At 42.1% G+C, this 27,414-nt stretch overlaps 1 protein-coding gene across 1 annotated transcript in view; it reads left to right on the top strand.

Annotated features, from left to right (window-relative positions):
* FBXO10 (F-box protein 10) overlaps positions 1 to 27,414 on the top strand; it is a 286,312-nt gene that overhangs the window by 81,332 nt on the left and 177,566 nt on the right. Inside the window, exon 4 of the mRNA XM_029603080.1 lies at positions 12,466 to 13,323. Coding sequence (XP_029458940.1) covers positions 12,466 to 13,323 — 858 coding nt within the window. The remainder of the gene's footprint in view (positions 1 to 12,465; positions 13,324 to 27,414) is intronic.

The raw sequence follows: 27,414 nt of genomic DNA, 5'->3' as shown, positions 1-27,414 counted from the left end.
AGTATTTAATGTACAAACCATGAAGTCCTCTAATCTGTGACCAAACTCTCAATAATTTTGACAAGTGCTGTTGTTTGAATTGTGTTCAATGACAGTTTTAGCGCACAAAAGACCTAGCTTTTACAGTCCAACACATTTTACCCATATTTATCATGGGCCTACAATAACATATAAAACCCATTTAATGCCATCTCTTAAAAAGTATTCCTGTTATGGCCGCCGGCTGCGGTGGTCCGCGACCAGGGCCGGCCACTCACCCCTGCGGTAGGACCGCCTCTGAAGTGCCTGCAGGAGCAGGCAGCCGTCCCTGACGCTTTCTTCGTGGCTGTTCTAGCCGCTGCTGACCTGGCCGCATCCTTTGGCTTGTCTCCTTTCTGATTGCTGGCTCCTTCCCCGCCAGGCCTGCCTAGAGCTGCGCGCGCGGCTTATCATTGTATTTAAAGGGGCCGCGGCAGGAAATAGTCGCGGCCCCTCCCTTGGGACTCCTCCTTCCTGAATACTATTTAAGGCAAGGCCTGCTCCTCAGACCTTGCTTTCGTATCTTGGCTCCTGGTTCCGTGTTGTTCCTGAGTTCCTGTTTCCTGTGCTCCGCTGCCTGCTCTCCTCAGACCTGCTTCTGTCCTCCTACCCGGTTCCTGTTTCTGCTCTATTCCTCCACGGATGGATCTTTTGGCTTCTGACTCCTGGACCGGCTTCCGACCATTCTTCTGGCTTCGACCCCTGGACCGGCTCCCGACCTTTCCTCTGGCTTTGATGTCTGGACCGACTTCCGACCTCCCTCAGGTTTCTGACCTCGGACTTTACATTGACTTTTCTCCTGCCTTCATGGAGGTCCCCTAAGTCCAGCTGGCCCCACATACTCAAGGGCTCAACCTGGGGGGAACGGGGCTGGTACTGGTGAAGCTCCAGCCGGCCCTCGCTTCAGTACAGCCTCGCCTTCCGACGGTAGGGACCTGTGAGGGTCTTCTCTCTCAGGTAGCGCCAACTCTACCTCAGACTAAGGATCCACCTCTCAGAACCACAACAATTCCTGCCCAATTGATAGGTTTAATAAAATTCAATTTCCCTGGCACACTGTTATTATTGACTTTATTATCACATTCTATCTTAATCTGAATACATTTCATAAACACAAATAAAATAAAACTACATGTACATATAGTCCAAATTAAAACTAACATAAAATACTAATAAGAAACAGAGCAGAAATCAGAAAAACATTGTAAATGCTAATCTATCTGTTCAAGTTGTGTAAAAGTTTTAATAAACAAATATAAGAGCTTGCCACACTGGGTCAGACCAAGGGTCCATCAAGCCCAGTATCCTGTTTCCAATCCAGGACACAAGTATCTAGCAAGATCCCAAACAGTAAATAGATCCCATGCTGCTATTGGGCAGTGATAGGTAGTGGCTATTTCTTAAGTTTACTTGGTTAATAACAGTTATGGATTTCTCCTCCAGGAATTTGTTCAAATCTTTTTTAAAACCCAGCTATGCTAAGGGCTAGATTTTAAAATTTTGCATAGGCCGCTGGCGCGTGCAAAGCCCCGGGACGCGCGTAAGTCCCGGGGCTTCATAAAATGGGCGGGAGGGGGCGTGTCCGGGGTCAGGGGGCGATCCAGGGCGGGTCTGGGGGCGTGGTGACGGTTCGGGGGCGGGCCGGGAGGGCGGTCTGTGCCGGGGGATGCCGAGGCAGCGCCTGCAAGTTACGCCTGCTTCAAGCAGGCGTAACTTGACCAACAAAGGTAGGGGGGGGGGGGATTTAGGTATGGCTGGGGGGTGGGGGGACGCGGAAGGAAAAGTTCCCTCCAAGGCCGCTCCAATTTCGGAGCGGCTTTGGAGGAAACGGAGGCAGGCTGCGCGGCTCGGCGCGCGCAGGCTGCCGATTTTGCGCAGCCTTGCGCGCGCCGATCCCGGATTTTATAAGATGCGTGCGGCTACGCACGTATCTTATAAAATCCGGTGTACTTTTGTTCACGCGCGTGTATGTTTTTAATATCTACCTCTAAGTCCCTTAACCACATCCTCCAGTAATGAATTCCATAGCTTAATTGTGCATTGAGAAAAAAGAATTTTCTTTAATTTGTTTTGATTGTGCACATACTACCTTCATGGCATGCCCCCTAGTCAGATGCATACCTAGATTATTTAGCAACTGGGGCGGATACTTCTTTGACACCTCCCCCCCCTAATATATAATTTGAAAATTTCCCAAATTCGATAAAACATTTCAAAACAGCAGACACATCAAATAACACCCAGTAATTAAAACTAATAACAATTTTAAAAATCTCCCACTCTCCATATCTGTCATCCTAAGATTGTTTAGACTGGGGGCACACATGCACACACACAAATTGCTCCATCTCTCTCATACACACACATACATGCTTGTTGAGAGACCAAGGGAGTATGTGTCTGTGTGTGAGACACACACACACACATTCTCTGTACCTCTCTCTCACACACACACTTCCTCTGTCTCTCTCACACACACACACATGCTTCCTCTGTCTCTCTAACATGCTAACACACACACACATGCTTCCTGTATCTGTATCTCTCTCTCTCTCACACACGCACACAAAAACTGAACTTGAAACCACAAGCCAGATTCTTTATGCAGAACAGCAGTGGAAAAGCAGAAAATCACTATTCCTCCAAACAATACCATCAAGAAATATAAATCAATCAGAATAGTAAAACCATGCTAAGAAATATACATTTCAAAACAGCTGATGAATAAAATAATATTCAATAATTAGAAACTCCTGTACAAATTTTTTAAAATTTTCTAAATATTGATAAAATATTTCAAAACAGCAGACATCAAATAACACTTAGTAATTAAAATTGGGCGTACATTTGTGTGCGCCGGGTAGCATGCACAAATGTATGCCGTGCGCGCACCTTTTAAAATGTGCTCCATCTTTTTCTTGAGATGCAACGGCCAGAACTGCACACAGGAATCTTAAGTGCAGCCTCCCCATGGAAAGATACAGGGGCATTATGACATTTTCCATTTTATTCGCCATTCCTTTCCTAATAATTCCTAACATTGTTTGCTTTTTTGACTGCTGCCACACACTGAACCAAGGATTTCAAAGTATTGTCTGCTATGATGCCTAGGTCCTTTTTCTGGGTGGTAATGCCTCATATGCAGCCTAACATCGTGCAACTATAGGGGTAGATTTTCAAAAGGGTACGTGCGTAGCCCCCGAAAACCTACCCCAACCCCCCCCCTGTGCACACCGAACCTATTTTGCATAGGCTCGGCGGCACGCGCAAGCCCCGGGATGCGCGTAAGTCCCGGGGCTTGCAAAAAGGGTATGCCCTTACCTCTAGAGGCTTTAGAGTTCTGGAGAGTCTATAAAATATACAAAGAAACTTCACAACTTGAGTCAGAGTGGGGGAGATAAAACAAAGCCGCGCGTCGGCAGCGCGCCGCAAGAAGGGTGTTTTTAAAGCCCCTCTAGCGTCCCTTCAGATGACGTAGGAGCCGAAACAGGCACCAACTATTCCTTCAGGGTTGGTAGTTCGCCTTACCCCGAGATGTCTGCCGACTCAGGACTCTCTCCTCCTTCCTCCACCTCGATAGAGCCTTACAAGAAGGGCATTTTTAAAGCCCCTCTAGCGTCCCTTCCAGATGACGTAGGAGCCGAAACAGGCACCAGCTGTTCCTTCGGGGTTGGTAGTTTGCCTTACCCCGAGATGTCTGCCAACTCGGGACTCTCTCCTCCTTCCTCCACCTCCTTGTTTTATCTCCCCCACTCTGACTCAAGTTGTGAAGTTTCTTTGTATATTTTATAGACTCTCCAGAACTCTAAAGCCTCTAGAGTTTCAATAGGGGATGCAGAAGTGGCACAACAACGCCGGAACACAGCCTTGCCTGAACTAACTTTTGTGTCTGTTTTTGCACAGACAATGCCACCAAAAAGGAAAGGCAAGGTAAGGGCATACCCCTCCAGTCCAACCTTGCCTATTGGACAGAGAACCATTTTGCAGTGTTCCAGATCTACTATTAAAAGTGGGGCAGGAGTACCGGCTGTTAAGGAGATGCAAGGAGAATCTTCACTAACCTCGGGAGAAGTGACCCTCAGCCCCTTGGATGACCGTCCACCTCCAGCTGCACGAGACACGTCAACACCGCGCTCAGAAGCAACCCCTGATGCGGGGATTTTGGCTTTAGAGGAGGAGGGAGCGAGGTTGGCAGATATCTTGTGCAGATTTCCCTAATGCCATCTGGGGTCAGAGCAGGAGTTTTAAATCTGAAAGGTATTGAACACCAGGAGGTAGAAGGTGAGGTAAAACCTGGAGATCAATCCCTGAATTTTCCCTGCTCAAATGTACCATCAAAGAAACCGGAGGTGGTTACCTTAGACTCTCTTTGGGAACAGAACTCAATAATGGTGAGATCCTTTTAGATTGCTCGCTAAAAATTGATTTACTGTCCAAACAACTAGAACAAATGAATAATAATTGTGTAAAAAATTGTCAAGAAATGATGGGAAATTTTCATAATGTAGAGAGTGAACTTCAACAGGTAAAGGCTGTACAAGCAACTATAATACAGGATTATAATTCATTAAATAGGAAAGCAGAGGTTATTGAAAATGCCCTAAGACATTTAAATCTTCGTTTATTGAATTTCCCTAGGGTAATGGGAGAAATTCCACGAGTTACTTTAAAAAGATATTTCCTAGAGGTTTTGGGTTATTCAGTGGAAACAGCTCCCCCCTTAGACAAAGTATATTTCCTTCCTACTAGGGCTAGTCCACAAAGACAAGAACTGTCTGTGGATTTAGAAAATCTAACCGATTTTCTAGAAACCTCAACTTCGTCCTATGAAATTGTGGAAAGAGCTACTTTGCTTATCTCCTTTTTTACTGAAAAGGAGTTAAGTGATGTTATGCGAACATACTTTAAGAAAATAGACATCCTCTTTAAGGACCAAAAAATAAGAATTTTTCCGGATATGACAAAAACCACACAACAGAGAAGGAAAAGCTTTCTTGCACTTTGTCAAGAAGCATTATCCTTAGGGATGACATTCCATTTAAGATTCCCATGTAAGTGTGTGATTAAAAAAGATAAGGATAGCTATGTATTTTTTCAGTTTGAACAATTGAAAAGTTTCTTAGAATCCCAAAGAGTTTTGTTACAAGTTAACAAGGTCTAATTTATAAGATCATCATAATTGTAATAAGTAGTAGTATTTTAGTTGTGCTTTTTCCATTTTTTATTATTTCCTATAACTTCTCCTAAATTGTCATGAAAAATCCCCTATTGCTTGAGGTTTAAAGGGTGATCTTTACCTGTTTATGTTTCTACTATCTTTTTCTTTATAAAAAGTGTTTCTGATGTATATGACACCATATTATCTGTTACAAAGAATATACTTTGTTAAAATTTTGAAAATCGAATAAAGATTAAATAAAAAAAAAAAGAAATATATAGGCAAAAACTGAACTGGAAACCACAATAATTTTTATTTTATTTATTTAGACATTTCATATACCGTGTCCATGTAATGATCACAACGGTTTACAAAGTGACATTCACAGATATTATTCAACACACAAACAAATAGCCAGACTTTCTATGCAGTGCAATAATACAAAAATAGAACCATCACCATTCCTCAAACATCAAACAATAAAATCAAGAAATTAAAAAAATTGTATTTGAGCTTTTAAATGTCCCAAACACCAATAAAATATTTAAAAACAGCAGACACATCCAATAACACCCAAAAAAGAAAACTAATAAGGATAAAAAAGAAAAATTCACACACACACATGCATCCCCCCTAAGGGAGGCGCTCATTCATTCACACACACATACACACTCTCTCACACACACACACACACACACATGCTGCCCTCTTGCCTGCCTCAATGCCCAGTTTGCTCCCTCCCTCCCTCCCTCAATGTCGTTTTCCCCCCTGAACCTTCAATGCCCAGTTTGCTCCCCCTCTCCCTCAATGTTCCGTTGGTTCCCTACCCACTCCCTCCGTCAGTGCCCTGCTGATTCATGCTCCATCTCTCCCTCTATGCCTAGTTGGTTCCCTCCTTCCATTTTTATTAAAATATATTAATCACTTAAGCAGTAAAGCTCTAAGCCAGTGCTTCTCAGCCTTTATTCTCTCAGGGCACACCTGAGAGATGACGCTCACATGCGTGACACAGACACACTGAACACATGACCATCATGGGACTTAATATAAGCATATGCTCTGCATCCACAGGAGTCCCCCGCTTCCTAACAATGGGTGCAGAGGAGAACTAAGACAACTTACAATACAAAAAAGATATTCTAATTCTGGTCTCATCTCAATAACAGCATCACAAACTCCCTCTATTACCAGGTACATTGTAAAATAAAACAAACAAACCCCATTCTGTACATGTTTATCAAACCTGCCATAGCTCAGCAGCACTAACTCCAAGAAATAAAACAGCAATAGCAGTTCACCACCAGTAAAATATCATATCGAGAAAATACAGCAAATAAGGCTGATACAAACCTCTAGTAAAGTATCTCATCTCAGTCCACATACACACGAAACACAGACAGACCTGCCTTCACCCAGTATAGAATAAAAGACCACAAATTACAAATATGGAAACAAAACCTGGAATGGAAACCCCAAGACCAGCTTCTGCATGCAGTGCAAAACTGGAGACTAGAAACAAAAATATATTTCCACCTACACTAATCAAAGTTCAAAGAGAGAAGACATGCATATTCTCAAAACTGACATAATATGGCCCTTGTACCCAGTCACTCCCCTCCATGCCTCTATCACCCCTCATTTCTCCCAACTTACTTAATCATCCCTTCACATGCTCATATCCCTGTCCAACATTCTGACACCACCAACCTCACATCCTCTTCCCTGTGCTCCCTCTCTCTCCTGCTCAACTCTTTCTGTCTGTCCCTCTCCCCTTCCCAGACCACCTTTCCTATCCCTTCCTGCTCAGCATCCCTCACTCCACGCTCCCCTCTCCCCCAACATAGCAGCCCCATGCCTCCATCTCTCTCTCCACTTCCATCTATCTTCCCTGTCCAGCAGCCTCCAACCCCCTCCCTCCTCCACCTCTCCCTACCCAGCAACCCCAACCTCCTTTCTCCCAGCCCTTCCTATCCAGCAGACTCCTGACTCCCATGCCTTCCTGCCCAGTCCATTTCCCCCTCCTTCTGGCTCCCAGCCAGCAGAAAAGACTTCAGTCCAATCCAGAGTCTCCCTCTCTTTTTATCAGCAACGAATGAGGGCAAGAAGCATTGAGGAGAGGAAGAAGAGAAGGCAGCAGCAGCGGGTCTACAGAGCACGCACCTTTTTCTCTTATGCTCCTGCTTTCACATTCAGGCCCCATATGAACAGGAGTTGGTGATATTATGTTCTGATATGAGTGAAGAAGGAGGGAACAATCTCCCACTGGCCAGGAAGAGAAGGAAGCAAGAGCAGCTTCCTGTCATACCCAATAAAAGAGAAGTCAGCTAACTCCTGCCCAGACTGATGAGGAAAGATCTGCCTGCTCTGCAACACAGCTCCCGGGACTTCGCGACACACTAGTGTGTCCCGACACACCTGTTGAGAACCACTGCTCTAAGCAATGTATATATCATTATATAATGAATAGTACAAATATGCAGAGGGTAAATTAGAATGTTTAAAATATTCTGTTACATATATATATTCAAAATTTATTATAAAAAATTATATGAATTCAATACAATTTAATACAGTATATACTTTATATCACAAAAATATCAATACAATAAATGACAACATCTCACAATTCAAATACTCATCAAATATTACATATTTATCAAGTGCACAAAATAAAACAATAATCTAAAACACTCAATCATACCATCCATACACATACAATAAAATAGGTCTAAGAATAAAATCACCAAACCCACTCAAATCAATTTATATATAAAGAAATATTCTTCAGTATCTTCATATCGTCATATGTAGTATCAGTCCATACTCAGCATCGTAGATGTCCCAACATTTATCCATATGTAACTGTCCTGCTACTTATCAGTGCCTGTCATGGATATTCCACTTGCTACTCTTTATTCCATGTCACAAAAATCTCAGTATCCCGGCAAGGTCCATTGTTTCACTCTATCGGGCTACTTCAGGGGAACATTTCCATCCAATATGATAAAGAATATATACTCAAATCCTCTCACCAATCATTATCATAAATCCCCATTCATATAAGGCAAAAAATATTACCCAAAAAAAGAAAACAATTTTCTACTTGACATATCTATTTCTTAACACCAAACCACTTACACAAATATGCATCAATACGCATCATTGATCTTCAAAACCTGCTTTTTTAAAATGTTAATACGTTTTAATCGGCAGCACTAAGCTAAAAAAAAAACCTATTGACTTCAGCAGCAGGTAGCACGACTCTGTCCCCCAACCCCCAAGTCTTTTTTCTACCAGGAGGTATAAGTCTGACTGCTGCAAGCTCTGCGGCCAGTCTGCAGTGCACTGTCTGACTGCACAGCCAACTAACAGTTGGAGGATGAGACAAGACCCCCACCACCGCCCTGCCTGGTATGTCGACCTATGCAAATGCATAGTATGCACACCCAGTTGCGCCAAGCCTGAAGAAGTGTATACAGTCTGGTCCAGGTGATTTGCCACTCTTTAATTTGTCAATCTACCTTATTACATCTTTCAGCTGCACAGGGATTTGCATCAGTTCTTCTGAATCATCACCATTGAAAATAGTTTCCGGTACATGTACCTCCCCAACATCCTCTTCAGTGAACACCAAAGCAAAGAATTAATTCAGTCTACGATGGTCATGTCTTCCCTAAGTGCCCCTTTAAACCATTGATCCTCTAATGGTCCAACCACTAGCTTATTTTCACAAAAGGAGGAAGACTGCAATGGGTCCTGCTAGGCCTGAAACAGAAGGAGGAAGTGGTGTTGTACTGCACAGGTGCAAGAGAAGGGAGGTTGTGGCTGGGCCCTTCACAGCCAGAAAAGGAGAGAGAAGTGGCATCTGTTCTCACAGGCATGGGGGGGAGGGGGGATAGTGGCATCCGGCCAAAGAGGCCTGAAGCAGGAGGAGGAGGAGGCAGCAGTTTTGGCTTGAAAATGGGCTGCAGCTCCATGGTACCATGGGTGAGGTGGAGGTCCTGTGCGGGTGAGGAAGAGATGGAGATCGTTTTATTTATTTATTTATTTATTTATTTAGACAAAGTAACATTCATAGTTATCACTCAACAGACCAATGATTGGTTACAGAGGTGGTATTCATAGACAGGTATTAATATCTATCAAGTGAAGTTTTCTAGTATATTTTAATAATTGATCTAGTACTTAAGGTAAAGAGTACAGAAAATTAAAATGAAATGATAGTTTTCACATCTTATTCAGTGGGTTGTTTTGAGAATCTTACATTCTCTTGTTTGATTTATTCTTCATGATTTGATTATTATATCTTTTGACCTTCTTGTCTTTGTGGGCTCTGTATGTTCTGATGTTTTTAAGTGAATTTATATGTGTGTTTGAAATGGGGATTGGGAGGGAGTAAATCTGAAGAGAGAGAGAGAGAGAACAGAGGTGGAACCGCTTTCCTGGGTTCATTCCCATGGAAGCTGGTGCAGAAGGAGTAAGGGTTGCTGCAGGTCCTGGAGCGAGCTGGAGCTTGCAGGCTCCATGCTTATTTTGTTTTGTTGCTGCTGGTGACACTGTAGGCCCGCAGTCATGGATAATGGAGAAGAAAGAGGACCCTAGGCCAGGAAGAGATGCTGGGCAGTGGAGAGAGATGCAGGGAAGGGGAGGAGAGGGTGGAAGGAAAAGGCAGGGTGGGAGATGCTCGGAATGGGGGAGGGGGAGATATTGGTTAGTGGAGAAAGGTGGCAGGGAGAGGGTAAGGGGATGGTGGGAGGAGTGAATGAGAAGATGAGGGGGAGAAGGAGTAAAATCTGAGTGGAAAGACAGAAAGAGAGAGAGGCAGAAAAGAGAGGAATGGAGCAAAATGAGATGAAAAGTGTAAGAGCAATGTCACAGACAGATGTAGGGGAAGAAGTGAAAGAAACGAAAAGAGAGAAGAAACAGAAAATGGACAAGAGTCCCCTGGAAAAGGAATTAGAGAAAGATCAACAAGAGGAAAGCAGAAAAAGAGACCAGGACTAACATCATTACAAAAATAAAATGTCCAGACAAGAAAGGTTAAAAAAAAGGGCATGGCTAAGGGTTGGAAGTGAAGAAAAAGGGTAACCTGTGGTAACTGGGGTAACCTGCTCAGACTGGGCAGTTGCTTCTCTTTAAAAAAAAACCCAAAAACTTGCTGGGCAGACTTGGGTCTTTTTCTGCTGTCATTTAGTATGTTACTAGAGACAGGTCCTGGCTGAGCTGAAAGCCCAAAGGAGCCAGATGAAACTGCCAGATCAAAAAAAAAAGGGCTAGCATTTCAGAATTGTTTGTTTGACATCTTTAGTGATGAGTGCAAATTGCAAAGTCTACAAGATATAATAATTTGTTATTTAGTTTGAGATCTCAGTAGAGCATCTTTTATCAGGATAGAGCATTCTCTTGTAAGTGGTTTTAATATACTGTCTTGGATAATGGCTACATTTCTTTCAATGTATTAAAAAATGCAGATTTCTCTATACACAGTAGAGAACGAATAAATTAAAATTTGACCATGTCCTGATATCTTGTTAGGGAGCGTGACAGGCTGCTTTTTTACACACCTTCTTCTGCTGTCCTGATGAGCTCACCAGAGACCGTAGTTGCAGTAAAGCTTCCGCTGGCAAAGAAAGTTGTCTAAAACAATTGGTATAAACTTTTCCTGTCTTATTTCTTCTCTGTCTCTCTCCATTTCTTTCTTACAAATTGGTAATGGGGACCTCTAGGTTATTTTACATAGGGCACCTTTTTAAGGCCCTATCAGCCTGAGCCAGATTTGAAGCAGTGACCTAGAGATGAAAGATTTTCATAACAAAATATGCCTCTACTAAAGGCAGGACTAGGCTTAAGTTAATGCGTGCTGAAATAATCAGTGGCTGAAATATAAAAAATAACTGACTATGCACAGGACACATAAACAAAGCTATCCCTAGGCCTTTTCCACCTGGACACAGCCTCCTCCCAAAGCTATCAGTGACTCCTTTTAAAGCTGATAGGAATCCTCCAATATATGTAAAAATCAAATGTCCTCCATCTGTGGGCTTCTGCGTTGTGCCCGGACCTGGCTGAAGGCAGACTCTGTGTCTTCCAGCATTACAGCTAGATATTAATAGAGAGAGACAAGTCCTCAGTCAGGGGTAGATTTTAAAAGGGTGCGCGTGCTACCCGGCGCGCACACATATACACCCGATTTTATAACTTGCGCTCGCAAGTTATAAAATCAGGGGTCAGCGCGCGCAAGGGGGTGCACAATTGTGCACCTTGTGTGCGCCGAGCCGCACTGCCTTCCCCGTTCCCTTCCCCCTAGCCTGACCTTCCCACCCCTTCCTCTAACCTTTCCCCCCCAGCCCTACTCTAACCCCCCCTGACTTTTGTCTTACCTTTTTGTGCGCGCCAGCAGCCTGCCGGCATGCGATCCTCCAACACAGCGGCAATGGCCGCTATGTTGGAGGACTCTGGCCCCGCCCCCGGACCGCCCCGCCTCTTTAATAAAGCCCTGGGACTTACACACGTCCCGGGCTTTACGTGCGTCGCCAAGCCTTTTGAAAATAGGCCCGGCGCGCGTAACCCGATCTACACGCGTAGAGCTTTGAAAAACTCGGCCCTCAGCTTTTTGGCTATGCTGCAGCTAAAGTTGCCACTTCAGCTGGGTCAACTGACAGGCTGAGCCGCGCTTAATTTTGTTTTGCTGTGTCTTGTTATGCTGCATTTCGTAGTGAAAGTGAAACCTCACATAGGTGCAGTGAGGCAAAACCACAACTGGTTAAGCTTGCTGAAGGCTTAATTCTTTCTCATATATCAGCTCTATTGCACCTAGGTTTACTGATTTGCTGAAAAGCAAAAGTGAAATAAGCATAATAGGATGAATTACTTTAGAAGCTGATATTCCTCAATCTGTTGTCATCCTATTGGCTGATGATGTGTGAACTCATCTCCAGAAAAACATTTTCTGAGGTCCATGTTCTCGTTCTTCCATGCAGTAACAGTGCACAAAAAATAACGATGCAATTAACAAAAAGGTTAAAGGAATTGCTTCGGCTCACATGTTAGTAGTGGCACAGCTGAAATTCAGTATTGGTTTCCAGGTTTCACAACTCAGTGACCTGACTACTAGAGGACACGCTCGCCACATGACTGATAAAAAAAAAAAAATAAAGAAGCTGCAAAAAAAAAAAATGAAGGATATGAGATAAGAAATACTGTATAAAAATAAAAAAGAGGATGTATAATTATTTGTGGGGAAAAAAGGTCTAATTTTAAAAATGTCCTCTTTGCCATTTCTTTTTCAGACATCACAAGGACATGTCCAATTTGACAACTGCAACTTTGAGAATGGCCAGGTACAGATTCATGCGCCCGCGACCTGCCAGGTTAAGTTTTGCATCTTTAATCAGTCCAGCATCAATTTCCACAGCGTGGCCCTCTGTATCCTGGAGAACTGTGAGTTCATTGGGAGCGAGAATGCTTCAGTGACTGTGGAGGGACCTCCCACCCCTGAGAAGAACTGGGCCTGCAAACATCTGGCAGCACTAGCAAAGTCTAGATCCATTCTCTTAACTACACCGGAGCCAGCACTTTACAGCACGCCAAACCCAAGCATCTTAGACAGCGCCCAAACAGGACACGTGAGGACATGTGAGATCGTGGTACATGGAGACCCAAGCAGTACGCCTCCTATTTCAAAGTCCCAGCAGCTCTGTGAGAGTATCTGTGAAAAAGAAAATGAGGCCAATGGGAAACTCTGCACAGCTAAAGATGGGGAGGCGATGATTCTTGACACAGAGTACAGTGATAGTGAGCTGAGTGCAGGCAGCGAGAACGAGGATGAAAGCCACTCTGTCTATAAGCTGTCCTACCAGTCTCATAGTCTGAGTCACATACTAGCAAAATCGATCCAGTGCAGGCCCCAAACAAATGGCTTACTTACCCTTCAGAATGACCTAGAGTTGAAAACCTTGCAGCAGGAGCTGCAGAGGGATAAAGATGCCCAGTGTCTTGTCAGCACTGTGCTTGGATGCCTCATTCGTAAGTGCCTTTTCAGGGACGGGAAGGGCGGAGTCTTCGTCTGCGCTCAGGGACAAGCCAGGTTGGAAGGGAGCATCTTCAGGGACCTGACCTATGGTGTTCGATGCATACAAAATAGCAAGGTAAATTATTACAAATAAAGTAACTTCTGATGAATGGAAAGTGTGATAAGGGGATGTAGTCTAAGGATTAGCTCGCCAAAATGAAGATGACTTGCCCTGAGTCGTGCTGTCTCTCTGTGCTTTAGTGTACCCAACTGTAAATGGGTCAAAATAATCATGCAAAGGACATAGCCCTGCTGTTTCACTTTTTTTTAACCCTAATAGGAACTAGCAAATTTTCACCAGGACTGGATAGCAGGATTTGCCAGGAATGGGCTGGTAGGGTGCTGCATAATCTGGAGTAATGGATTAATCCTGAGACAACTAGCAAGTATTCATTTCAGCAGTTGCAGGAGATGTGGGGCATGCTGAGAGCACAATGTTTTTCTTACTTACAGGGTAGGCATTACTGTGGGGGAGATCTGAGGTTATTATCCCTTACAGAGGATGAGGAGAGTTTTTCAATAAATTAGCAATTTGGACCATGCATATTAAATCTAGCTTGCCGTCAGCTCATCTCACTAAATTAGAACAGTTTTTGAGTAAAGATCTGGAACTGGAGTTGGAAGAGAGGGACATGTAATTAGCATTCACATCGTTATATAATCATTTAATATCAGTAAATTTAAGAGAGATACAAGTTAAACTCCTTCATTAGATGTATATTATTAGGAGTCAAAATGTGGCAGTGGACAACTGCTTCCTGCATTAAACGTATCTTGCAGGAAGGTACTCTCTGCCATATGTTTACAGGGTGTTATAAGCTGCAGGTTTATTGGAATAAAATAAGGGTGATGTTGGATCAGATTGTGGGAGCTCAAATTCCCTGCTTAGGCCAGTTAATTTATGTACAATTTTTAAATAGAAATCTCAGCCTCCAAAGTGGGGGGAAAAGATTTCTGATGGTTGCATTAATGTTAACGAAAAAAAATAATATTGTCCAGTCCAGAATAGTGCTGACTCACTTACCTTTAGCTCCTGGAAGAACTTAATGAATCAAACCGCACAGATGGAGCTACTGGGGCGAAAGAGTATAAATATGCTAAATTCTAGACAAAAGGCCACACAGTTGGGATACTTTTGGCTGTGGGAGACTGTGTTTGGTTTTCCTTTATGGTGATGTTGGATTATTTCAGGATATGTCACTTGTTTCTCCTGCAGACACTATTTTGTGCATTTGTATTACTTGTGTACCAGCTGTGTGTGTGTGTGTGGTGTGAATGAGTAGTGAGACAGAGAAACTGGGAGGTTGGATTGGGGGAGGGGGTTATTATTTAGAAAATGCTATTGAATATTATCACATAAGAGTAATCTATGAGATAGACCCTGAAATTTTTATTTATTTATTTATTTATTTATTTATTTGTATTTTTCTATACCGGCATTCACGGAGTTCGTATCATGTCGGTTTACATAAAACAAGGGGTGAGAAATACATTATAACGTAAATAACTAATAACATAAGCGTATACATTAAAAAGTAAAACAAGTGCATGGAAGAAAAAAGTTACAATAAAACGGGGGTCATTCTAACTGGGATTAGAGTTAGAGGAAAGATAAAAAGTTTAACGAGAAGTAAAACATTGTAATGATTGGTAGATAGAGACTGTTTCAGTTTAATAGGAAATGTTCAGTAATGCTGCATTTGATGGTAGTGAATCTTTAAGGGTCCGGAAATGCTTTCATGAACAGCCATGTTTTCAGTCTTTTCCTGAAGGTTGGAAGACATGGTTCCTGTCTTAGTTCTAGGGGGATGGAGTTCCACAGTGGGGTACCTGCTGTGGAGAAGGCCCAATCTCTCAATGTTATATGTTGGGTGGTATTGTTGTGTAGTACCTGTAGATATTCTCTATATGCTTCTCTGATGGGTCTGTTGGAGGAGTGTTTTTTAAGAGCTATTTGTAGATGGAGTGGAGCCAGTCCATGGATATTCTTGTAGATTGTGGTGAGGGATTTATGAATTATTCTGTAGTGGATTGGTAACCAGTGTAGGTCTTTAAGGACTGGTGTAATGTGATCTCTTCTTCTTTTGTTTGTTAGAATTCTTGCTGCGGTGCTCTGTATCATTTGGAGCGGTTTAGTATGTGATGATGGGATGCCTAGTAGGATCGAGTTGCAGTAATCAATTTTCGCAAATATTATTGCTTGGAGCACTGTTCTATAATCATGGAAGTGAAATAGGGGTTTTATTCTTTTTAATACGTGCAGTTTGTGGAAGCAGTCTTTGGTTGTTTGGTTGATAAACGATTTCAAATTTAGCCTGTTGTCTATGGAGACTCCTAAATCTCTTACTTTTGAGGTTTGCAAGTTGGCTGGCGGGTTTGTAGTGATTTTGCAATTATCTGGAGAGATTAGAATGAATTCACTTTTTGATTGGTTTAGGATTAGATTTAAGCTGGATAAGAGCTCGTTAATTTCTTGAAAGCAATTTTCCCAGAGTTCTAGCGCTTTAGTGATGGATTCTTTGATGGGGATCACAATCTGGACGTCGTCGGCAAATATGAAGTGTTTTAGGTTCAATTTGTTTAGCAGTTGGCAAAGCGGGAGAAGGTATAAGTTGAAAAGTGTTGGTGAGAGAGAGGAACCCTGAGGAACTCCTTGTGATGATGGGTATCTGGAGGATTCTTTGTTGTGAATTTTAACTTTGAAACCTCTGTTTTCTAGGAATGTTTTGAACCATGTTAGTGCTGATCCTGCAATACCGATGTTCGCTAGTTGATTTAGTAATATGGCATGGTTCACAGTATCGAACGCTGCCGATAGATCCAATAAGATCAGTAGGAAGGCCTGTCCTTTATCGAGGCCCAAAATAATGTAGTCAGTCAGTGAAATGAGAAGGGATTCGGTGCTTGAGGCTTTTCTGAAACTGAATTGAGAGGGGAAGAGAATTTTGTGTTCTTCTATGTAATCTGCTAGTTGTGTGTTAACTAGTTTCTCCATCACCTTGGCAATGAAAGGCAGATTTGAGATTGGACGGAAGTTGTTAGGATCTTTGGGGTCCAAGTTAGGCTTCTTAAGTAGCGGTTTGATGGATGCTATTTTGAGGTCGTCTGGGTAGAAACCCTGGATGAATGAGCAGTTTATAATGTCTGCTAGGGTTTTGGTTATGGTGTCCGGGATTAGCAGTAGTAATTTAGACGGAATCTGGTCTAGTGGATGCGATGAGGGTTTCATTTTCTTAAGAAGTGTTTGGATCTCTGAGGAGGAAGTGAGTTCAAGAGATTGGAGGGAGATGTCTTTATTATGAAGAATGTAATTGCTGGTTGGTGTGCCGGTATTATGCTTTATTTGTGTTAGTAGGTTGGTGATTTTATTACTGAAGAAGAGTGCCAGCTCATCAGCTTTTGTTTGAGCTTGGTTAGGTGGTATGTCAGGAGGGTTTGCCTGAGTTAGATTGGAGACAAATGTGAATAGCGCTTTGGAATCGAATATAATGTTATGAATCTTGTGTGCATAGAAGTCCCTTTTTGTTTTTAGTTGTTATTTGCTTCTTAGGTTTGTTATTGCTTCTTAGGTTTTATTGTATTTTTTGTCCAGAATCTGGTTTTGTATTATCTATTTCCCTGCCTTGTTTGATGGTAGAACATCTGTAATTGCGCCCTGTAATTTTAATAAAAAGAGTTTAAAAAATAATACTACTCACAAAAAAAAAAGGAGCGGAAGGAAAACGCACGGCTCAAAGTGTCCACAAAAAGTAGTGCATGTATCCCTTTTCAAGAGAGCAGTACAAAACCATAAACAGTTAATATTTTTTCTCTCAAGTCTCTGTGGGAGTTTACGTGCAGTCTGGGTGCCAGAAATATATTGCCAGGTCATCCACCTGAGAGCTGCTTGTGTGTGTGCTTCTGAAGTAATAATTTATAAACCATGTTATGGTCCTGTTTGGATGAAAGGTGCTATCTAAATCCAAAATTATTATTATGATCTACCTATGCTGTATGTAGTTTTTTCAATAAAGTATTAGTCTGGGAACAGACAGGAAAAATAACACGAACAACACGAACAATTATTTCGAGCAGTGACTTGAATACTAATAGTAACACAAAGTGATACACTGAACAGTCCTGAATGTAGAGCTAAAATATTGTGCTGCTGCTATTTTGATATTTTGTTACTTACGACGACTATTTTTAATCCTCTCATTGCTTAGCAATTTGAACGATTCCAGGTAATACTGTAAACTTATTTACACATGCTTGAATTTTTTTTTTACTTGCCAAGCTATAGCTAAGTCCTTCTTATCTCTTCAGGTATGTCTAAGCTAAAAGTAAAAACTGGAATGATTTGCTGAACAAGGCGAGTCTGAAAGCATTTGTGGGAGTAAGATTTTCTAAATTGATTAGCTTGTTTGTTTGGATGATGAGGAAGCAAATCTTCCTTTATTCACAGTCAGACTGCTTGAGCCTAGAAGAGCGAACTGTTGGTCAGTGGAACAAGGCAGGACTGAGAGAGATCCAGCAGCACACAGCATAACTTACTTGAAAGTGGAAAGAGGATTGTATTAGTCCACCAAGAATAAAATGTGCGGCACCCCTACGGGTTGGCCACTAGATGTCACTAGGTCCCTGTAGAGAACTTTAATATCATGAACCTTCCATCCTTCATCAGCCCCTCCCACCTGGAAGGCTGTGGTTGGATGCCTCAGCCCTATTTAACCCAACCATTTTAGAGCTCAGTGAGATCAGGTTCAAGAAGCCTTGTAACAGTGAGGATGTTTAAGTTTTACACTCTGATGAGGACTCCCAGTTTCACCCTGGAGTTTCAGTTGGAAGTGATACCTCATCATACACTCCCTACCAGAAGGTCCTTCTCCTACTAATTCCTGATTCCCTTTTGAAGCAAAAGGGCTCTCATCCAGATGAGCAAAGACCTGTGAGTCCACTCTAAACCCTAGGTGGTTGAGGTCCAGTGACAGATCCTGCTGCAAGAGACCGTGATGGCTCTAATTTTAGAAGTATTTTTTGGACCTGAACAGTATGGGCAGGGTTTTTCTGATCCACCCCTCCCCACAGGGTTACAGTGCTGGCATAGACTGATCCCCTTCTGACTTTTCCCCAAGAGAAGTTCTCAGTAACAACAGATAAGGATGAAAGAGAAAGACTGGGGGATCCCCAATCGGATCTCCAAACTTATGGGACCAGGACAGGCTGGGTGTCCAGGAAGGATACTGAGTCAGGTAGGGCTGTTTTGCTGTGAAGTTGGGGACCCCTCCAGTAGGATTCCCAGTTAGCCACTGGGTGAGGTCTGCACAAGTAAAATCACCATGGGAGCTGTCCCCAGATGTCTGAAGTAAAGGGACACCTACCTACCTACGGAGAAATACACAAGTACCCACAGTCAGATGTAATTTCAACATTGTGGACTAATGGACTTTAATTTGATTATTACCAATCAGTAATCTTTATTTTAACACCCAGAACCTGGTCCGGTTTGATTTGTCCCAGCATCTCACCCCATGGGATGCACCTACTATCTACTAGAGATGTGAATCGTGTCCTCGATCGTCTTAACGATCGATTTCGGCTGGGAGGGGGAGGGAATCGTATTGTTGCCGTTTGGGGGGGTAAAATATCGTGATATATCGTTAAAATCGTTAAAACCCGCTAAAACCCACCCCCGACCCTTTAAATTAAATCCCCCACCCTCCCGAACCCCCCCCCCCCAAATGACTTAAATTACCTGGTGGTCCAGCGGCGGTCCGGAACGGCAGCGGTCCGGAACGGGCTCCTGCTACTGAATCTTGTTGTCTTCGGCCGGCGCCATTTTCCAAAATGGCGCCGAAAAATGGCGGCGGCCATAGACCAACAGGATTCGACGGCAGGAGGTCCTTCTGGACCCCCGCTGGACTTTTGGCAAGTCTTGTGGGGGTCAGGAGGCCCCCCCCAAGCTGGCCAAAAGTTCCTGGAGGTCCAGCGGGGGTCAGGGAGCGATTTCCCGCCGCGAATCGTTTTCCGTACGGAAAATGGCGCCGGCAGGAGATCGACTGCAGGGAAATCGCTCCCTGACCCCCGCTGGACCTCCAGGAACTTTTGGCCAGCTTGGGGGGGCCTCCTGACCCCCACAAGACTTGCCAAAAGTCCAGCGGGGGTCCGGAAGGACCTCCTGCCGTCGAATCCTGTTGGTCTATGGCCGCCGCCATTTTTCGGCGCCATTTTGGAAAATGGCGCCGGCCGAAGACAACAAGATTCAGTAGCAGGAGCCCGTTCCGGACCGCTGCCGTTCCGGACCCCCAGGTAATTTAAGTCATTTGGGGAGGGTGGGGGATTGAAGGAGGTAGGATTTGGCAAGGAAATGTTTAAGTTATTTGGGGGGGGTTCGGGAGGGTGGGGGATTTAATTTAAAGGGTCGGGGATGGGTTTTAGCGGGTTTTAGTGTGCCGGCTCACGATTCTAACGATTTATAACGATAAATCGTTAGAATCTCTATTGTATTGTGTTCCATAACGGTTTAAGACGATATTAAAATTATCGGACGATAATTTTAATCGTCCTAAAACGATTCACATCCCTACTATCTACACACACTGAAAGCAAGACACCATGGTCCGGAACATAAGCAGGAGCTTCTCCTCATAAAAAGAATCGCCCCAGGATAAAGATTTAAGCATGGGAGTAAGTTGCTAGCCAGAGCAGCCCTGAAGAAAATAAATGTGTTTGTGTGCCCTTGGCACTAAACATCCAAGTAAGGGTTACAATTAATCTGTTTAAAGAAAACCCACAAGCACCTTTTTTATGAGGTTGACAAATGTTTCAGGACTACTACGGTTCCTTCATTAGGCAATGTCTGAATCTTTAAATGTTGATAAAGGTATCATCTCCACCTGTTTGGCTGGTTTTCCTTTAACCATTTTTATGACCTTGCTTTAAATGTTATAAAAACATAGAAACATAGAAATGACGGCAGAAGACCAAACGGCCCATCCAGTCTGCCCAGCAAGCTTTGCATTTTATTTCTCATACTTATCTGTTTCTCTTGGTTCTTAGTAACCTTTTGATTCTATTTCCTTTCTACCCCCACCATTAATTCAGAGAGCAGTGTTGGAACCGCATCTAAGTGAAATATCTAGCTTAATTAGTTAGGGTAGTAACCGCCGCAATAAGCAAGCTACACCCATGCTTATTTGTTTACCCTATGTAATTCAGTCCTTGTTGGTTGTCTGTATATAGATCCACTTTTCTTCATTCCCCCTGCCGTTGAAGCAGAGAGCTATGCTGGATATGCGTGAAGTATCAGTCTTTCTCCCCTGCTGTTGAAGCAGAGAGCTATGCTGGATATGCGTGAAGTATCGGTTTTTCTCCCCTGCCGTTGAAGCAGAGAGTTATGCTGGATACGCATTGAAAGTGAAGTATCAGGCTTATTTGGTTTGGGGTAGTAACTGCTGTAGCAAGCAAGCTACACCCATGCTTATTTGTTTACCCTGACTATGTAATTCAGTCCTTGTTGGTTGTCTGTATATAGATCCTCTTTTCTTCATTCCCCCTGCCGTTGAAGCAGAGAGCTATGCTCGATATGTGGAGTATTGATCTTTCTCCCCTGCCATTGAAGCAGAGAGTTATGCTGGATATGCATTGAAAGTGAAGAATCAGGCTTATTTGGTTTGGGGTAGTAACCGCCGTAACAAGCAAGCTACTCCCCGCTTTTTGTGAATGCAATCCTTTTTTCCACATTTCCTCTTGCCATTGAAGCTTAGAGCAATGTTGGAGTTGCATTAACCGTATGTATGTATATTGAATAAGGGTATTATCTCCAGGCAGTAGCCGTCATACCCGAAAGTCACCCACTCTTCATTCACATCCTCTAGACTTTATGGATCCACAGTGTTTATCCCACGCCCCTTTGAAGTCCTTCACAGTTCTGTTCTTCACCACTTCCTCCGGAAGGGTATTCCAGGAACAGCCAGAGTTACAGAATGGGTAATGTTAGCCTTGGCTAATTCTTAAACAGTAGGACTACTTTGACTTGACAATTTGAAATGTTTTGCTTTTCATAAGTAGCCAGTAGGATCTCACATGATTTAAATGTTCCAAGTCTCAGAAAGACAAGTAAAAAAAAGCAAACAAAAAATAGCATTTCTTTGAAGACGGTTAGATATTGCCTTTGTTTAGGCTCCTAGGCTGAAAAGGATCACTTGAGAGATCCATTTAGGTTCCTTTGATATATTTGTGTTTTGTAATTAAATCTCCCATTAAACATCTTTCTTTCTAATATGAGTAGGCCCGGTTTGGACAGTCTTTCAGCATATGTAAGCCCTGAAACTTCTTTACTAGATCAATGATTCTTCTTTGTTAATAACTGAATATGGGCCCCAAACAGAAACCCTGTGCTCCAAGCATGGTCTGACAAATGCCTTTATAAAATGGTAGCCACATTCCTTGTGAATACTTCCTCTGTTCTGTGTACCAATATTTATTTATTTATTTATTTACTTTATTTAAAGACTTTTTTATACCGAAGATCATGTACAAGTACATATCGCTTCGGTGTACAGAGAACCAACAGTTGGAAATTACAGCAAACAATATGAACAAAAAATTGAACAAAAAATGAACAAGCAAACAATATGAACAGAAATTGAACATAAGAACATAAGAAAATGCCATACTGGGTCAGACCAAGGGTCCATCAAGCCCAGCATCCTGTTTCCAACAGTGGCCAATCCAGGCCATAAGAACCTGGCAAGTACCCAAAAACTAAGTCTATTCCATGTAACCATTGCTAATGGCAGTGGCTATTCTCTAAGTGAACTTAATAGCAGGTAATGGACTTCTCCTCCAAGAACTTATCCAATCCTTTTTTAAACACAGCTATACTAACTGCACGAACCACATTCTCTGGCAACAAATTCCAGAGTTTAATTGTGCGTTGAGTAAAAAAGAACTTTCTCTGATTAGTTTTAAATGTGCCCCATGCTAACTTCATGGAGTGTCCCCTAGTCCTTCTACTATCCGAAAGAGTAAATAACCGATTCACATCTACCCGTTCTAGACCTCTCATGATTTTAAACACCTCTATCATATCCCCCCTCAGTCGTCTCTTCTCCAAGCTGAAAAGTCCTAACCTCTTTAGTCTTTCCTCATAGGGGAGTTGTTCCATTCCCCTTATCATTTTGGTAGCCCTTCTCTGTACCTTCTCCATCGCAATTATATCTTTTTTGAGATGCGGCGACCAGAATTGTACACAGTATTCAAGGTGCGGTCTCACCATGGAGCGATACAGAGGCATTATGACATTTTCCGTTTTATTCATCATTCCTTTTCTAATAATTCCCAACATTCTGTTTGCTTTTTTGACTGCCGCAGCACACTGAACCGACGATTTCAATGTGTTATCCACTATGACACCTAGATCTCTTTCTTGGGTTGTAGCACCTAATATGGAACCCAACATTGTGTAATTATAGCATGGGTTATTTTTTCCTATATGCATCACCTTGCACTTATCCACATTAAATTTCATCTGCCATTTGGATGCCCAATTTTCCAGTCTCACAAGGTCTTCCTGCAATTTATCACAATCTGCTTGTGATTTAACTACTCTGAACAATTTTGTGTCATCTGCAAATTTGATTATCTCACTCGTCGTATTTCTTTCCAGATCATTTATAAATATATTGAACAGTAAGGGTCCCAATACAGATCCCTAAGGCACTCCACTGTCCACTCCCTTCCACTGAAAAAATTGCCCATTTAATCCTACTCTCTGTTTCCTGTCTTTTAGCCAGTTTGCAATCCACGAAAGTACATCGCCACCTATCCCATGACTTTTTACTTTTCCTAGAAGCCTCTCATGAGGAACTTTGTCAAACGCCTTCTGAAAATCCAAGTATACTATATCTACCGGTTCACCTTTATCCACATGTTTATTAACTCCTTCAAAAAAGTGAAGCAGATTTGTGAGGCAAGACTTGCCCTGGGTAAAGCCATGCTGACTTTGTTCCATTAAACCATGTCTTTCTATATGTTCTGTGATTTTGATGTTTAGAACACTTTCTACTATTTTTCCTGGCACTGAAGTCAGGCTAACCGGTCTGTAGTTTCCCGGATCGCCCCTGGAGCCCTTTTTAAATATTGGGGTTACATTTGCTATCCTCCAGTCTTCAGGTACAGTGGATGATTTTAATGATGTTACAAATTTTTACTAATAGGTCTGAAATTTCATTTTTTAGTTCCTTCAGAACTCTGGGGTGTATACCATCCGGTCCAGGTGATTTACTACTCTTCAGTTTGTCAATCAGGCCTACCACATCTTCTAGGTTCACCGTGATTTGATTCAGTCCATCTGAATCATTACCCATGAAAACCTTCTCCATTACGGGTACCTCCCCAACATCCTCTTCAGTAAACACCGAAGCAAAGAAATCATTTAATCTTTCCGCGATGGCCTTATCTTCTCTAAGTGCCCCTTTAACCCCTCGATCATCTAACGGTCCAACTGACTCCCTCACAGGCTTTCTGCTTCGGATATATTTAAAAAAGTTTTTACTGTGAGTTTTTGCCTCTACAGCCAACTTCTTTTCAAATTCTCTCTTAGCCTGTCTTATCAATGTCTGATGAACAAGAATAGAATTGAACATGGATTACAAGAGGGGATTAAGGGGGAATAGCGAAAAGGTAAACATGAGAATCAAACATGGAATATATGATAAGGAGTAAGGGGAACTTCGAGCAGTTAAACACGTCCGAACCTAAGTACTATAATGTAGGGTCAGGTAAGGGACTTTAAGTAAATGCTCTTGAGAAGAGCCAGGTCTTCAGTTTTTTTTTGAACGTCCACAGGCAAGGTTCAGTGCGGAGTTCCGAGGGAAGATTGTTCCATTGTATGGGTCCAGCAATTGAGAAGGCTCGTTTCTTGAGAGCTGACTTGGCGGGGGAACATGAAGGGTACCTAGGTATGATGTTCTGATTGGTCTGGAGGCTGAGTGATGTTGAAGAGGGCAGGATAGTTCGAGTGAGGTTAGAGAGTGAATAGTTTTGTGGATCATGGTTAGCACTTTATACTGAATTCTGAATTTAATAGGAAGCCAAATGTGCCCGACTTTGGTAGCTGCTGCTGCTTGGTTTTGAGCATGCCTTCCCAGTTTGTTAGCAACTAATACACATGGGGTGGTTTTTTTTTCCCCAAATTAGAATTATTGGGGGCAATGTTCAAAAGTTTTATGGGGGTAAACGCACATTAAGATTTCATTTTTAAATCTCTGTGCACACTTCTGCTCCCATGCAGTTGCCAGATAACTCACAAGTTCTGTGTCTAAATGGCAACAGCTAGATTTTAGCTGGATAAAAAGCAAGGCATTTTGGGGCAGACCTAAGTTATCTGGCTAACTTTGCCTAATTTTCTTTGTACCCTGCTAAGTTGGCCAGATAACTTTAGGCCTGCCTCAAAGCCTGCCTCAAAGCAGGCCTAAAGTTACCTGGCCTTGTGTGACTGGATAATTAAATATTTAATTGGCTATTTTCCAGGGTAGTTCCCCTAGCGATGCTAGAAACGCCAGGCCTGGATTGCGGTAGGCTGCTACCATAATCTGGGCTGAAGATCATTGAATTTTCAGGTACCAGGAGGGTGGGAAGTTTGAGGTTGGGGAGGGAGAGGGAGAGGGACCCAGGAGGGTAAATTTTGGGAGGTTAGAACCTGCCCTTAACAATTAGCTTTTTAAATATGAATTTGTGGAGGATCCTGTACTGAGCTCCAGTCAGGGAGGATAGTGATAGGGTAACTAGAAATGTGATCACTTTTTTGTAAAAAGAAAAAAACAAAACAAAAACTGTATCTCTATTTAACTGGCTATATTCTTTTGAATATATATTCTTTTGAATATAGCTGTTTATCCTGTCACATGGAGCCAGATAACTTTAAACCTAGCCAGTGATATTGAAAAGATATCTGGTTAGTTGTAAAGTTACAATATTCCAAAAAAGAACCAATAAAGGTAGAAAACCAATACACCACAAATTAACATTCTACCCTCAAAAGATCATTAATAATTATTAAATATGAAATATTGAGACTTTCAAAACTGAATTGCTATGCTCCATTAGTGAAATAATTCACTTCTATGGTGTGTTCTAATTATAAGTCGCTATGCTTAGAATTTTCAACTGCAAATAAAACTATTGCCATGTAAATACTTATCTTGTATGAATGTGGATACCTCACTCGCCCTGTTGTACAAAGTTTTGTCTTGCCAGCCTTAGATTTTATGAAGATGTAAACAAACATATAGGTAAAGGTTAGCTGTTTGATATAGCATATTTGGATTTTCAGAAGGCTTTTGATAAAGTCCCCCATGAGACTCCTCAGAAGTTAGAACATCATGGGATAGGAGTCAGTGTCCTGTTGTGGACTAGTAACTGGTTAAAAGACAGAAAACAGAGGGTAAGACTACATGGTCAGTTTTTCAAATGAAGAAAATTCATTTAGTGGAGTACCACAACGTTCTGTATAGGTACATGTGATGTTTGACATATTCATAAAAGATCTGGAAAAGGGAATGACAAGTAAGGCAATCAAATTTGCAGATGACATAGAATTATTCAAAACTGTTAAAACAGCATCAGATTGTGAGGAACTGCAGAGGGATCTTGTGAGACTAGGCAACTGAATGGCAGGTGAAATTTAAGGTGGACAAATGCAAAGTAATGTACATAGGGAAAAATAATGCCAACTACAGATACACGATGCTGGGTTCTGTATTTCTGTATTTCAATACATTGAAATCCTAAATTCACTGATCAGAGGTGGTCATAAAAGCAAATAGAATGTCAGGAAAGATCTGAAAAGGAATGGAGAATGAAACAGATAATACAATATTGTCTCCGTATCGAGCCAGGGTGCAAATGTGGTGCAAATGTGCCTTGGCCATGTGCAGTTCTGGTCGCCCCATCTCAAACAAGACATAGAGGAACTAGAAAAGGTGCATGGGAGGGCAACAAAAATGATAAGGGGATGAAATGATTTTCCTGTGATGAGAGGCTACACTGGCTAGGGCTCTTCAACTTGGAAAAGAGATGGCTGTAAGGGGACATGATAGACACTTATAAAACCAAGAGGGGGGGACTCGGTAAATAAAGGACAGTTATTTACCCGTTAAAAAATACTAAAACAAGAGGACACTCCATGAAACTAGCAACCAGCAGATTTAAAACAAATAGTAAAAAGTACTTTTTTTCTCGGCGCACTGCTAAGCTATGGAACCTGTTGCTAGAGGACATGGTCAAGGCAATTAACAGTGAAGGATTTAAAAGAGGTCTGGACAAGTTCCTGGAGAAAAAGTCCATTACACATTATATTAGCCAGGTAGACTAAGGAAAGCTATTGCTATTCCTGGGATCTGCAAGGTAATTGTGACCTGGATTTGCCACTGTCAGAGCCAAGATGCTGGATTCAGTGGACCCTGGATTTCCTCAGCATAGCGTTTCTTATGTTGCTCTTCTTAAGTCCAAAATGAGAAAAACGTTGAGCACATCTGACTCTAAATCTCATCTGGCAGTCTCTGCCCATTTCTCTAAAATATTTATGTCCCTCTGTAAAATTGTCCCTCTGTAAAATTGTCCCTCTGTAAAATCATCTTGCAACGCGTTTACAGTATGACGGTTTGGTGGTATCTAACAAATTGGCAATACTGCTATGTATTCTGAGAAAAATATGAAATATTTATTATGATTTATTAGCTGTCTTTTTGAAAATAAACTTTCACCCAAGGCACCATACTGTTGTTTATGTCATGATGTAAACCGTTGCGATCTTCACTTAGAACAACTGTATATAAAATGGCTAAGTAAATAAATCATAAATGGTACACATGAAAATAAATAACATTGGTACAGTTAAATTAATGGTCCCCACATAAACCTCTGAGGGACCCCACTTGTCACCTTGTGCTGATTAGAATTATGATCTACAAATGTTATTCTGAAATCTTCTTTCTTGGGGGCCATAGATTAGGCTGCTTGAGGATTTATCAGGCAGTAAATGTATTAATGCAGGGATAATGCACGAAATTTAAATTTCCATGTGTTATCCACCCCCTAAATATCCATCACAGTATGGGTATTAAAATGCATGTAAATCAGCTCATTACTATGGAAATCGTACGCTAATAAAATAACACAGCTT

The sequence above is a fragment of the Rhinatrema bivittatum genome, chromosome 1, assembly GCF_901001135.1.
Source record: "Rhinatrema bivittatum chromosome 1, aRhiBiv1.1, whole genome shotgun sequence".
In the NCBI taxonomy this organism is placed as follows: domain Eukaryota; kingdom Metazoa; phylum Chordata; class Amphibia; order Gymnophiona; family Rhinatrematidae; genus Rhinatrema; species Rhinatrema bivittatum.
This window is presented reverse-complemented; position numbering and strand designations above follow the sequence as displayed.